This window comes from Trichosurus vulpecula, chromosome 4 (assembly GCF_011100635.1).
Source record: "Trichosurus vulpecula isolate mTriVul1 chromosome 4, mTriVul1.pri, whole genome shotgun sequence".
Lineage (NCBI taxonomy): Eukaryota > Metazoa > Chordata > Mammalia > Diprotodontia > Phalangeridae > Trichosurus > Trichosurus vulpecula.
Window position 1 is genome coordinate 179038357 of NC_050576.1, and position 15733 is coordinate 179054089.

The window sequence follows — 15733 nt, forward strand, 5'->3', positions numbered from 1 at the left end:
GTGTACATCTGTACACCTTAGAAGAAGTGGTCCATGGCCCTGTAGATCTTCTCATACTCTTACTCTGGCTGGAATGTCAGAGAGAAGTGTCACTTTGGGGCCATGAAATCCCTTGAACTGCCTTCTCTTTACAGTCCAATTCTCAGACTATGTTGAAACTTCTAAGTCGCTCTTTAATATATTTGCAATTGCTCAAGTGCGCTGGGAGGGTTGTCACAGATCATCTGCGCACGTCATTAGGTACACATTTTGCCTCTCATTTAGAAACTGTCTAGGCACTGGAGGGGAAAGCCGCAGCACCCCCCAGGGCCTCTACACTCCTTTCACACTGCATGACTTACAAGGGAGCTGCTTCTTTACCCATGGAAATACTCCAGGGGAGGAATGCAGGCCCCAGGTTGCCTGTTGGAAAAGGATGAGTATGATAAATCCCTGGAGAGTCACTGTTCTCACCAGAGAGTAAGCTTCATTCCCCAAGTGGAGTTTCTCTTCCAAAAACACAACAATCACCTTACTACCATCTCGCTCCATTGGCAAAACTCATGAAATAATTGGTTTAATTAATTAATTGATTTAGTTAATTAAAATAAATAGGATTATTTTGAGCACAGAGAAGACTCTTGGCTCTCCCTCCCTCACTCATCCCTAAGAACTCCACTATACCCAGGGTATTCCTTTGCTCAGAGTTCTATCCTCCTTCAGCAAATGATTACTCAGATATCAAAAAATCTTCAATCAAGTTGCATTGTTACCAAAGAATTCTTCAAAGAACTTGTTGATCAGTGGAGTGTCAGAGCCAGAGTAATAAAAACATCATGTTGTAGTGGATAGAAAGTTGGCCTCAGAGTCAAAAAGACCTGGGTTCAAATCCTGTCTCACACACTAGCTGTTTGACTCTTATCTATCACATAAAGGGAGTTAGATTTGGTGGCCTCCGAGGTCTCTTCCAGCTTTAAGTAGATGATCCTCTGCAATTCTCTAAAACTACAAGTTGCAGAACAAGAGGCAATCTGAATTGGTGGAGAGAATTTTCTCCCTGGGAATTCCCCACACCACTGAAATCAAAAATTTGAACCTCAAAAATAATTTATTTGGAGACTGTTTATACTGTTTCATTGTCTAACTGGCTTTTCGTTTTTAATTTTTTTAATTTCTAAAATATTTTGGACAAGGATCAATACATTTCCTCTCTCCTTTGGCAATGAGCATAGGTTCAACAATTGACAGAGCTACGGGTGAGACGTATTGGATGGGCCAAGCAAAAGTTTAAACTCAGGGTGTGGAGCTGCTAAAAAAAACAAAATTATTCCCTCTAGGTTGAAACATTATAAGACTGAGATCTTTCTTTTTCTCATTCTCTCTTTTATTCTCTCTATTTTCTTTTTTTCTCTGATTCTCTCTCTTTCATTCTCTTATTCTGTCTCACTATCTGTATCTGTCCGTTTCTCATGCTTTTTCTTTCTCTGATTGTCTCTGTCTCTCTATCTCCCCTTGCCCCCCCTCCTTTTCCCCCTCCTTCCTATCTCCCTTCCTTCTTCCCCTCTCTCTCCCTTTGTAGTCTCAGCAGCTCACCAGCTCACCAGGCTGCCTCCCTAGCTTACAACTCCTGGTTTGTCCCTATTACTGTGAAGAGCATTTTGTGATACCAGTGCCAGCTGCTGTTATAGCTCAGAGAGCCTACCAGCCCCCAGGAAATTCACTTACTAACAGCTTAGAGGAGACATCCTGGGTTGGGGCCAGGCAGAGCCAGATGGTCACTGGGGTTATTAAAATCATGCATGTTACCAGAAAACCTTTGTAAAAATTTTTAAAAATGGAGCCCTTAATTCCCATGAAATCCCCTCATTTAAAAAAGACTTTGTTTCTAATCATCTACAACATGCATTGCTGCTGATCCCCATGAATGTGATGTATGATGCCCTTTTTAATGCCACTGTTTGTTTGTTTTTTTTCATCTCTCCTGCCAGGTTCAGCTAATCCACTATAACCATGAGTTATATACAAACGTCACAGAGGCTGCAAAAAGTCCAAATGGATTGGTGGTAGTTTCTATATTTATGAAAGTGAGTATCCTGCATCCACCTTCTCCCCAAATCCTAAAAGAATTGTGAATTCCCACAATAATCACTTGATATCATTTGGGTTGTAGAAATATTCAAATGAGTCATAACCATTCCAATTCAACAAATCTTTATTAAGCCCCTACTACGTGGCAAGCATTGTGTTAATCACTAGAGATATAAAGACAAAAATAAAGCAGTCTCTGACATCAAGGAACTGACATTCTACCAAGCTAAACAACAGAAGACATCTAGGCCCCTATTAGCACAAATAATGAATCCCATGAAGTGGTTGCATCATTCACATTTGCACTCATGTTTTCATTGGTCTTGAACCATTTACCACATCTTACATAATTCAACTGCAAATGTTGCAAATTCAAATACGGGTGACTACTTCAAGGGATACATCATTGGCACTAATCAGGACCTAGCTGTACCTGTTTTGTTTTTTACTTATATAAGAATTCATGTGAAATGAAGTCTTTCCCAAAGATATTTCAGGGGAACCCATTTCAGAAAATCTTAAACTTCCAGGGCAGACTATGGTTAAACTCTGAAAATGAAAGGAACAATTATCATGGTATAGTGGAAGGATTCCAGCCTCTGGAGTCAGAGGTCTGTCAGTCAGTCCGTAAGAATTGTCTTAAGTGCCACTAAACATTGAGGATACAAAGAAAGATAAAAAACAGTCCCTGCCCTCAAGGAGCTCACATTCTAATGAGAATTACAAAAATTATGTGCAAATAAGTTTTATCCAGGACAAATTAGAGATAATTTATAGATAGATGGCCCTAGCGTTAAGGAGGATCAAGAATGGCTTCCTGTAGGTGGTGGAATTTTAACTGGGACTTAAAGGGAGCCAGGGAACCCAGGAGGTGGAGGTGAGGGGGGGAGCGCATTCCGGGCTTGGGGATAGTAAGTGAAAATGCCTGGAATCAGGAGATTCAGTGTTTTCTTTGAGGAACAGCCAGGCCAGTGTCACTGGAACAAAGGAGAGAGGAGTGAGGAGGGGCAAGGTAAGATATCAGAATACAGGGAAAAATACTGGGCAGGATAAGAAAGGCTTTAAAACTCAGAGGATTTTATATTTGATCTTGGAGGCAATAGAGAGCCATTGGAGTTTGTTTTCTTTACTAGGGAATTGACATGATCAGGATTGCTCTTTAGGAAAACCATTTAGACAACTCTGTGGAGTTCACTAAACTAGAATGGAAGAGAGCAGTATCACAGTAGTCCAGGCACGAGGGATAAGGGCTTGCATCAGGATAATAGCAGTGCCAGAGGAGGCAAGGGCACATATGCAGCAAGTATTTTGATGATAGAAACAAGAGGACTTGACAACTGATTGGATATGGGGGGGTGGGGCGTGAGAGGGAGTGAGGAGTTAAAGATGATACCTACTTTATGAGCCTAAGTGACTGAGAGGATGGTGGTTCTGTCCACAATATGGAAATTAGGAAGATGGAGGAAGATGGGAGGGTTTGCAGGGAAAAATAATGAGTTCAGTTTCAGACATGATAAGTTTAGGATGGACTGGGCATATCTAGATTGAGATGTCCAATAGGTAAGTGGAGATGTGAGAGAGAAGGTCAGGAAAGAGGTAAGGGTTGGACAAATGAATTCTAACATTATCAGAGCAGAGCTAATGGAGATGAGGTTGAAACTGTGGGAACCAAATATATTACCAGGTACAATAGTAGAGAGGAAGAAGAGAAGAAGGCCCAGGACAGAGCCTTGGGGGGCATCCAAGGTTAATAAGCATGATCTGGATGAAAATCCAGCAAAAGACTGAGAGGAGCAGTCAGACAGATGGGAGGTGAACTGGGACAGAAGAGGGTCAAAGAGAAGAAAATATCCAGAAGAAAATGAGAGAGAGAGAGAAAGAAAGAGAGAGAGAGAGGGAGAGAGAGAGAGAGAGAGAGAGAGAGAGAGAGAGAGAGAGAGACAGATTAAGAGAGTCTGCCTTCTAACAGGGGAAGGCAACACACAATAGGAATCTTGCTCATTAGTATAGAAACAACTGAACTTGGCTAACAGAAGGAATTCGTTTAAATGGTAATCTGCCAGATGATACTCTCTCCTTCAGATCCACCCAAAGCAGAGTGAATTGGTACCCAGCCTGACCCTACCCTGAACCCTGCCTCAGTCCTTCTCACTCTGGAAGCAGCCTTGAAATGTCTCAAGGCCTTTATCTCTTCTCTAAGAGTCAGTGTCCCAGGTTCTCTATCCCTTCCCTAAGGAGCAGTGAGTGCCCCAGGGTCTCTTCCTCAAAGTGGCCTTCTGTCTAGGAATCTCTCCCCTTCTAGCATTAATTGCCTTTAAAAGTTCATTTGAGAGAAAACTTGGACCCCCTTGCCCAGGGGAACATTTTGCAAAGCTCATTCAGTGTGCCCAGATCACTAGTTACTGCTCTGCTGAGAGATCAGGCTTTCTCGTTCCAAGGCATTACAGACTGGAAATTTGAGTCCAGTTGAAAAGCTGATCCAAAGAGAAGCTGCCATCCATTGGTCTCACCTTTTTAAGTAGACACACTCCTAGAAACCAACATTAGATTTATTTACTGAAAGACCATGACGAACTTACAAATATTTAGAAAATCGTTTAGAAGATGGTCAGCTAAAGCAACCTTATTCCTAGGTTATCCTTTAAAAGATATATTTATGATGGATTTTCCAGGCCCCATTCCATTTAACTTCAGTCTCTAGCTTGTTCTCAAATCCTAGTACAGCTCTGAATTGATGGAAAGAGCCCTGAAAGCTCTACTGTATTCTGCCACAAACCCCCCAATTCATTAATAGCATGTACCTTTCTAAATCCACACTTTATACAAAGAGAAAAAGGGACATTGGGGTCAGTGGTCAGTGTGGGGCAATGGAAGGAATGCTAGATTTGGAGCAAGAGCACATGAATTCAAACCCCAGCCCTCCCATGTTATAGTGACACTAGACAAGACATTTAAACTGCTCTGTGCCTCAATTTCCCCATCTATAAAATTAGCAGGTTAAACTAGCTAACCTTTAAGGTTACTTCCAATTCTGAAATAATAAAGCTATGGTCCTGAGAACTCAAGACAGATGTATTGTCACTTTTCGAAGTTAAATTCAGAAGGAAACTCTACTTCCTGCCAGATAATCCAGCTGGTGCTACCTCTGAAATTCCCAGCATCATCTCCCACCCTAAGTGGGAGTTGTAGGGAGTTCTAGGTTCTTCTCTTGCTGCATAACATAGTAGGAAAAGCATTGGCTATGGAGTGAGAGGCCACCCACATCCTCAAATCCTACCTGTAACCTAGGTCAAATAACAACCTCCCTGGAACTCAGTTTTCCCCATCTGTAAAATAAGCAAGCTGTATTAGACAGTCTCTGGTGTCACCGATGTAATCTTCCTGGTGATATTTTCAAGGCAGCGTGGTATTGTGAGAAGAGCATGGAAGTCAAAGTCAGAGGCCTTGAGTTTGGGTTCCAGCTGCTTCCTCTGTGACTTTTCCTTCTCCAGACCCGTGATCCTCTGATCCTTTGAAAAAAGCAGATCAGGGAGAAAGAAAATCAGATTTAAACATTCCCAAATGCTAGCCACAAATACAGGCAAATTCTTATAATACCAGTTTAGCTCCTAACTAAGCCACGAAAAGCCATTTCATGAACTTAATCAGGGAGCTCTTCCCTGTTCTGAGAACCTTCTATTTGGTAACAATATCCTTTACAAAGGGGGCAGCTGTCATTTGTTTCCCTCAGCCTCTGTTTTAGTAGCCTCTCTGAAAGCCAAAAATTCAGATGTCGGCTTATGCTCCCTGTACGATTGGAAAGACGAAGGATGGAGAGAATGGCTGCATCAATGATATCAGCTGTCCCTGCTGGTCCCTCTATTTGAGGTTTCTTGGCACAGCTTACAGCTTCAGCCTCCCTGGTTTGGAGCCCTGGTTAGTGAAAGTCACATCTGTAATGTGGATACTCACTATGGCTTTCAGTGATTGATCAGCTTAGAATACAGCATTTTTGCCTGCCAAACTGCTGGCATATTTAACAAGCAAAGAGGAAATACATTTGCAGAAACACGCTTCCCCTCCCTTGTAGACCAGTCTCCCCGACTCCACCCCCAGGTCGCTTCAGTGGGCATTCTAACAGCTTCTGTGTTGATTGAGACTGAAAACCTGTTCCCAGAGGGTCAGTGGATTAAGCGTAATTGCTCCTGTCTCTAATTGGCCAGAATGGAGCTCACTGCTTCTGTTGTTCTTCCAGGGTTACTTCTGAGCTTTCTACATGCATCAGACCCATAGCATACTGGTGACCCCTTCTTGTCACAGTCAGACCTGTTCAATTCCCAGTTGTTCAAGGGCCACTTTTCTAGGTTGTAAATTGTCCAAAGAGAGGAAGAGTAATAGTTACTGTTTCAAGGTAATTATAAGCAGCCTTTAGAGGCAGCATGGTTCGAGGGCTGGCCTTAACATCCAGAAGACCTAGGTTCAGATTCTGTCTCTGACACACACTGTGTGAACCTGGCAAATCATTTGGCCTGTCAGTGCCCTAGGTGGATCTCTAAAACTATAAAATGCCAATCCCTCATCTATTGAAGAGAGTTTTCACACTGGGGTTTCCTACGCTGATGAAATCATACACCTGATTTTAAAAAAAAGTAAAGAGACCAAATAATAAGTATTTTTGTTATTGCTACCAACTATTGCATTATTACTAACACCTGTGGGATTCCAGTCATTATATATACTCTTAGAAGTATAAAATAGATGGTAACAGACTTAGAAAGTCTTTTAACTAAAAATGTGTACAATATTAATGAAGCATTGGGTCCGTTATCCCAAGGCAGGACTAAGAAAGAGTAATCAGAAAGGAAAAAACAGTTCTAATAAATGTTCTCAGGACAAAAACCTGCTGAGATTCTGTTGGAACAAACAGATATCATTTGTCTGAGTAATAGTAAAAGTTAACAATAGGTTGCATCCCTAAGGTGAGATATCTTTCTACTGGGGAAAAAAGGTATAGGTATACATTGAAAAGCGACATTTGTCATGGGCTACACTCAACTTCTATATAAGCCAGATGAATGAATGAAAAAACAAGCACTTACTATGTACAAAGCATTGCACCAAATCCTGGGGATAAAAATTGAGGAGCTCACATTTTAAGGGGGAAAACAATACACGTGGAAGGTTTCAGCTACAAGTTAGATGGAATGGTCCTTAGGGTACAAAAGTAAAACAGATGGTAATACTTCTTCAGTGTCATTTCCATTGAGAAAAATCATATTGGTTTCTAGTGTTGAATCACTTCACAGTGCCATGGTCTTTGATGGGCAAGAACTTTCCTTTCCGGGTCTACAGTAGCTGTGGCCAATGCACCTGTGGGAGTAATTGTTCAGATGCATGTTCACAGGAATTGCTTCCCAGGATGATATCTAAGAGCACTGGGCTGAAAGTCTTGCAAGATTGGAAGATTAGGGGAAAAGTTCAGCCTATAAAGTTAACTGCTCGTGACTTGTAACTCTAGTCAAAAGTTGGGTGGTAGAAAAAGTTGGAAATGTTGGTGTAAAATGAGGGATGTGCTTAACTGTGGACTTCATTTATGTATATCCCACTAACCCCTGCTTCACCCTCCCCATCTTTCCATCCCACCCCACCCAATGACCAAAGGGAATAGAAATTTGGCTCTAATTGCAACTCTTCCACACACTGTTAACTCTCCACTTAAGCCCACTTACACCTAGTACATATTTTAACCTCCCACCAATGCATGGCACCAAGACGCTAAAATCTACATGTTTTCTCTGTACGCTTTTGAAATTTATTCAGTTGTCCTTAATTAGTACATAAAGGTCTCAGCCCAGAAGTGTACAGTGACCAGATATTCAGAATATAATGGCCCAAAGTACCTATGTGGGACCATAGCATATTTATCACCAATCATATATAATTCTTTTGTTTCTCTTTCTTGGAGATGCCCTGGGGTAGAGGAGGAATTCTTAACCTCTGCGTGTGTGTGTGTGTGTGTGTGTGTGTGTGTGTGTGTTTAAATCACAGATCCTTTTGGCAGTCTGGTGAAGCCAATGGATCCTTTCTCAGAATAATGTTCTTTTAAATATATAAAATTACATACACGGGATTATAAGATATCAATTATATTGAAATACAAATATTTTTACATTGAAATACAAATAATTTCAATTATATTGAAATACAAATATTTTAAGGCAAATTTGCAAACAATAGATTAAGAGCCTCTGGTTCAGAAAGTAATCTATGAAATGCCTTTCAAATAGCTAAAGAGCAACCTAAAAGGAGGTGACATTTGGTTATATGCTCACATGTCTCTGAAAAGCACCAGAGTTGGTTGTGTGCATTTCTCAGGTGGACAGAAATCTGCCTTTGCCAAACATCCCAAAACTGTCTTTTTGCCATAGGAACTTAAACTAGAGCTAGAAGGGACCCTGGAGGTCATTGTGTCTGATGCCTTCTTTTCATAAATGGGAAAACTGAGACAGGGAAGTATAAGCACACAGGGTCATACAACTAATGAGAGTATGAGGTAGTCTCTTCAGCACACTTCTTCCTGACACCAAGTCCAGCACCCATACATTATACCATGCTGCCAGTAAAAACAAAAACAAAACAAAAAACCATATAGCAAAGAGAAACAGAAGGAACATAAGTAATCAATTCAATTTCCAAACTCAAAATTACCTGTTGGATATATATAGTGACATTCCTAACCATTAAGAGAGATCTATTTTTAAGGTAGATGAGTCACAACTTCCAACTAGTAACATATAATAAATCAGAACAGGGAGGCCAATGCAGTAAGGTAGAGATGAGTACATGTCAGGAGAACCTCTTTCAAAAGTGCCTGTCCAGGAAAGCCCTCCATTTGGCATTTAAAGCTCTTTATAACCTAGCCCCTTCCTACTTTCCTAGTTTTCTTACACCTTACCTCCACCTCTTTAGTTTCCTTGGCTTCCTTCAAGAATCAACTCAAATCTAGCCTTCTGCAGGAGACCTTTACCGGTCTCCCTAGATACCCATGCCTCCCATTTCAGATTGCTCTCATCCACTCATCTAACAGCTATGTACCTAGTTATTTACATCTTGTATCCCCCATTAAAATATGAGTTTCTTGAGAGTAGGGACTGTTTTTTTTAACCTTTCTGTATATTCCCAACAGGGTGCCTGGTTTGGTGACTGACTTCCTGACGTTCCAAAAATGTCAGTGTTCTTATTTAAGTATCTCAAACCTAGCGATGGACAAAGCAGCCTTGCTTTGTTCACCAAAGAAAGAAGGGAATATCATGAAACAAGTCACAGGAACCTCAAAATACAGTATCCCTATGTCCTCTAAAAACTAAATCTGCCTGTTTTGCTATGAAACCCTTTGATGGCACTATTGTCAGAGAAAGTGACCCATGCCTAGGTTAGAAATAGACTGTACACTCCTTGAAGGCAGGAGCCATGCTTAATGTCATCTTCGTGTCTCCCCATTTTAGTATCTCCTCTACGGTGACTTCCTTATAGCTCAGTGGATCTGTAGCTTCATCCCTAAGTATAAACCATAAGCCCTTCATACCTGCATGAGTCTTATGTCTTTCTATAAACAGAAGATAGGCCCAACACACTAGAAGACTCCCTTGGCTCTTTTGGTATTTTGTGGATACCAGCACAGCTCTCAGGTCACACATCTGCTATCACCCATTTTTATTATACAACCATTCCGCAGCCTTTTCTAGGTTCGCTTAACTTGCAGGTGATTTTTACATCACTTTTTTTTGCATGTGAGTCATTATCAGTAATAGGCTGGAATTTACTACTTAGGTGACTCTAAACACATCACTTACCCTCACCAGGCCTCAGCTTCTTCATATGTAGAATAAGGGGTTTGGATCAGATGGCCTCTGAAGTCAATTCTAGCTCTGTATCTATGATCCTATGTGCAAGGCACCGTAATAGGAATTTGGGATATAAAGACTAAAATTATAAAGATGAAATAGTGCTTCAAGGAGATAATAAAATATATATTCAGATTCATAAAGCACAAGTTGTACAAACTAAGAGATAGAGAGTATTGACCACTGGGCGGATCAGGAAAAATCAATTATAGGAAAGAACTGCTGAACTGTGTTTTGAAGGAAGCTGCATATCCATTCCTTTGAGGGGATTCCCTCCCCTGGAGGGAAGGAGTGCCTCTCACACACGGGAATAGTCTGTGCAATAGGCACAAAAGTGGGAAATGGAACAGTGACTCCAGGGAAGAGCTAGTAGGCCATGTGAAACAAGGAGCACACAGAAGGGAATATATAATATGAATCGACGGAAAAGGTAGGTGCATCTTTCCTATTACCTTTGGGACACCTGCAGCTGTGACTCTTCTGAGTCACAGGTATTCTATGATCCACAGTCACGGACTGTCACCAGGAGAAAATGAATGCTAAAGAGAGGGGCTTTTGCATCAGTGGTCAGCTTGACATCCTTGAAAGCCTTGCATGTAATAGATGTTTAATAAGTGGTTGAAGTGAATGGTGCTGAATTGAGGGACAAAAAAAATCAAGCTTGTGGTTGTTCTAGTGGACTGGATATGATGGATGCTCATTCCTGATGACAAAGAGTCTGTTATGACAGGGTTCCATTACCTTTCTCACTTGTTACTTGGAAGAGATCTGCTTCCCTCATCTCCCCATGAATTCCAGATACATCAGGGTTCATCTCTGACCTAAAACATCCTTCCTCCCTTGTTCTCTCCCCAAAATAAATGTTCTCATTGGAGATGCTTATCTTGTGACAATCTAGATTCAGTAATTAATTGATTTTTTTCCTCCACCCCTAGGTTTCTGATTCATCAAATCCATTTCTTAATCGAATGCTAAACAGAGACACCATCACGAGAATAACGTATAAAAGTAAGTCCAGTTTCAAGTCCTCTATGACAGCCATCCTGAATGTTTGAGTTCTCCTCTCTGAAGGCAGAAACCTGGGTCAGAAAGGTTCCTAAGGCTCCTTGTAGTGAAGTGAGCTTTTGAATCCATCAGAAGTCACTCTGCTGAACTACAGTTTGCCGAGGGACAGCTTATAAAGAACAAAAGTCACCAGGGCAGTGTTTTCATCCATGTCCATCTGGTATGATAATTATGATAATGATGACGGTCATCATTTTTCTGGGGAGTAGTAATGAGCTGGGGGACTATGTGTTGTCTGACAAGCTGAATGACATCTCTTGGCCAACATTCTGGGTCCTGCAGATTAATGTACAAATACCACACATAGGTTTAAGAAGTGGTAGCCAAGCATTATGGACAGAGCCCAGCCATCTATCTTCAAATGCCTGCAATGGGACTGGGTCTTTTTCACAAGGTGAGAGATCTTTTCAGGAGATTCCTATGCATGTCCCTGAAACTTAGCTCAAGTGCATTACACATAGAGGATGTTTCTTTGCGTGTCTACACCACCTCTGTTATCCATAAGAATCTACCTAGGTGTGTTCCTCTCCAGGTGCTCTGAAGACAAAGTGCAGGAGCTTCCTGATGCTTCATCTCACAGTCCCAGAGGAAGGGAGGAGAATGGTTTCTTTTTGTACTTGATCGAACAGCAACCTAGAAAGCTGAGAGAATTGAGAAAGCTCTGCAAATTAGCACAGATCTGAGGAGGGAGAGGATGGAGGGGCAAGTGTATCTAGCTTCTAATAGAAGAAAGAGCAGCCAAGTAGTAACCGATCTGGAATTTAACTGTTCTGACTCCAAATCTAGGATTCTTTTCACTGTACCTTTATCTGTCATGCCTATTTAGCAGGGTTATTGTGATGATCAAATGAGATGATACCTACAAAGTGTGTTGAAAACCTGAAAGTGTTCTATAGATGTCAGATTTTGTTATCTCCATTACTATTATTACATTTCTGGAAGAATTTTTAGGCTAACGGTAATTTGAAATGAGCAAAATGAGCACTGAGCATTAACTCCCTGAGGCCCCTTCTAGAGGCAGCTAGGGCACAGTGGATAGAGGGCTGGGCCTGGAGTAAAGAAAACCTGAAGTTCAAATCTGACTTCATGCACTTACTAATTGTGTGACCTTGGACAAGTCACTTACCTCTGTTTGCCTCCATTTCCTCAACTGTAAAGTAGAGATAATGATGGCACCTACCTCCAAGTTTTGTTCAGAGAATCAAATAAGCTAATATTTTTAGTGTTTAGCAGAGTGCCCAGTATATAGTAGGCTCCTAATAAATGCCTATTTCCTTCCCTCTCCTCTGTGACATTGGAGATTCACAAATCAAACCATCAAAAGCAGTATAGTGCAATGGAAAGAGAACTGAATTTGGAGTCAGAGACCCTTTGTTCAAATCTTGGCTCTGTCCTTTACTTACTGTGTGACCTTGGGCAGGTCACTTGGGCTTCAGTTTCCACATCTTTTGTTAGAGAGGAGTTGGACTAGATGACCTCTAAGCTTCCAGACCTAAGTCTCTAACCACAGTTAAAAGGGACAAGAAGATGCCATCTTCTCAAGCATCTGGTACTCCAGGTCATGACTTCCCACAGAATTTACCAAATCAGTTCATCTCACAGAGAATGTGGCAAAGGCCACAGGTGGAAGGTCCTAGGGTAGAAAGGAACCAGAAGTACTAGTAGATAATCCAGAGTCAATAACCAACATTGACACTACTGAGCTATGAGACAGAAAGTAGTATATTAAGAGAGTTTAGGGGAGTTACTGAAGACACACCATCCAGGGTCAGATTGCAAGGTTCAATGTCAAGATTGTAGGATAAATTTAGAATTAAAAAGGGACCTTGGAAACCCTCTAGTGCAACCATCTCATTTTACTGGGGCCCAGAAAGGTTAAGCAATTTGCCAATGGACTTGAACCGAGGTCATTTGACTCCAAATCAAGTTTCCTTACAGGACTCTAAATCCCACAACTTCCTTACTTTGCTGCATTCAACTTTCATCAGTATGTGTATGTTTTTAAGACCGTGAAAGGCTGTCCTTACCTTACAACTCCTGCTATATTTACTGTCAGCACTTAGCACAGAGTCTGGCACATAGTAGAGACTTAGTAAAGGCTTGTTGGCTTGACTTGATTGTAGCTGGATAGCTCCCACCATCTTTGTTCTTCTCCTTGAAGATAGCAAGGCTCAGTGGGCAGGGGAGGTAAATGCTTTCAGGGACCATCTGTAGAGCTCATGGAAGAGCTCCTTCTCTTCCTTCCTCCCTCACCTGCTTCAATGCAGAAGTCTGGGATATGGTGTAGAGTGTAGATAGATGCCATTTAGGCAGCAAAATCAGGCTGCTCAGATAATAACTCTATTCTTCTCCCATCAGTATTCCTATGCACTCCTCTCTCACTATACATAAAGCATAGTCAGCTGAGGGGGATTTTTCTACCTCTTCTGTAAATAGCATATTTTATAACCTCCCATAAAAGATTATTATATTTTAACTTTTTTGATTAAAAAAGCATGGAAATTAAATAAAATGTCTTCAAATAATTGTGAATTCGTAGCTTGGAGATTGTGAAAAACCATGAAATTACATAGAAAGCTCCACACATAATGTAACAGATTGCCAACCACCAAGTCAATGTTATCTGGATACTTCTTCCTTTTCCTAAGCACTGCTATAATTAATATTAAGTGGTGTGACTGTTAAAGATGAAAGACTCAACAGGACCCTTCATTATGTTTTAACTCCATCTATATTAGATATCCATGAGGAGTGCTGCCTTCATGCACATTGGATAGAGAAATGGGAGGGGGGAGGATTTTATTAAGTTTGTGATATGGACTATAGCATGATGATTCAAAAACCCAAATGCTTTCATTTTCATTCATTTAGTCATTCATTTGATATGCATTTATTAAGTATCAGCTGTTTGTAAAGCACTGTACTAGGGCTCTGAGGGAGATACAAATTTCAAGTACGACTCAGTTAAGTAAAATGTCTTTGATTACCCCCTTCCCAATGAGGTCTAGTGGTCTGCTCTGGAGACCCGCCTCACGGCCTCTATTATAATTAATCATTAGTAACATATATATGTATATATACATACATAAATCTGTATGTGTCTATATATGCATATATATATAGATACACATGCACACAGATTTATGTATGTATATATACATACATATATGGAGAGAGAGAGAGAGAGAGATTGGTTTTGTTTTTTTTTAAGAAAGGATAGAATGCCCAAAAATCTTGTTTTCTAGTCTTGGCTTTGCCATTTACAACTAGGTGGCACAGTGGATTGAGCATAGGACTTGGAGTCAAGATGACCTGAGGTCAAATCTTACCTCAGATACTTTCTAGCCATGTGATCTTGGGCAGGTCACTTAATCCCTGTCAGCCTCAGTTTGCTCATCTGTAATACAGGGATAATATTCACACCTGCCTCTTAGGGAAGAAGTAGTATTTGTAAAAACACTTTTCAAACTTTAAAACACTAGCTATTATTTGCCAACCATATGGCCTTGAGTAGGTCATTTTAACTCTCAGGTTCTCAGTTTCCTCAAAATGGGAATAGTGATTCTTTCCCTGTTTGGCTCATGGGGTAGTTGTGAGAATCAAATGACAGGTTGTATGTAAAAGAGCTTTGTAAACTGCAACGTGTTATAGTAAGAGATTCCTAGCACTAATTATAATTCTACAGTGAGCGTCTAATGGCATCAGGAAAGAGTAGAAAGAGAAGTAGCTGGAATCTGACTTACCAAAGTGTGGCACCATCTGGAGTCTGTTACAAAATGAGCTAAAGCCATCCCAATTCCTGCCCCTTGTGGTTAGAGATAACTGAGGCCCCTGGAACAACTGGTATTTTGTGCTCCAAGGTACAAACAATATAATGTAGCCGTTCTAGGTACAGTAACCTTTCTCACATTACCAGGGTAGATGCCCAGCAGGGATAATGACTGTGTTTAAGAGAAAAAACAAAAAACAATGCCCAAAACACTTGCTATGTGCAGAAAACTACTGCTTAAGAAAATTATTTACTCATGAGATGGTCCAAAGCCTCCCTCTCCCCTTACAGTAAATGCCCTTAAGGTTTCATGCATATTGAAATCTGACATTATTTGTAGGTAGGTGAGTTACCAGGTGGTGAAAATAAGACAGTTATCTTGGTTATAGTCCAGGAGACGGAAGGCATAGGTCCACTGGTCTGCGCTGGGGACCTGCCATGTTGCCATTTATGGAATAAATGATTTAATATAAAATTATTTGTTTTGTTTGGACATCTGCCAGCTAGACAGTACAGTGGGTAAAGAGCTGGACCTAGAGTCAGAGAGAGCTGAGTTCAAATCCAGCCTCAATCACTTACTAGTTGTATGATCTTGGGCAAGTCACTTAACCTCTGCCTTCCTTAGTTTCCTAAAATGTAAAACGGGGATAAAAATAGGACTTACCTACCAAAGTTATTGTGAGGGTCAAATGAGATAATATTTGCAAAGTATTATGTAAATGCTGACCATCATCATAGCTCTTGGGGGGGGTGATGTCATTTGATTTTGTTCAGTTATTTATTAATTGGCACACATGAAGATGTCATCATGGCATGTCACTAAATGTGCAGCACTTTCCAGTACCAATCAATTAATCGATAAACATTTATTAAGCACATACTGTGTGTCAGGCACTTCGCTAATTGCTAGACATACGAAAAGAAGCAAAAGATAGTCCTTGCCCTCGAA

General features: G+C 40.8%; 1 protein-coding gene across 1 annotated transcript in view; it reads left to right on the forward strand.

Moving 5' to 3' along the window:
• The first annotated feature begins 384 nt into the window (after positions 1 to 384).
• The window catches only part of CA10 (carbonic anhydrase 10), a 47250-nt gene continuing 31901 nt past the window's right edge, over positions 385 to 15733 (forward strand). The window contains exons 1-3 of the mRNA XM_036755604.1: positions 385 to 459; positions 1968 to 2063; positions 10886 to 10958. Coding sequence (XP_036611499.1) covers positions 385 to 459; positions 1968 to 2063; positions 10886 to 10958 — 244 coding nt within the window. The remainder of the gene's footprint in view (positions 460 to 1967; positions 2064 to 10885; positions 10959 to 15733) is intronic.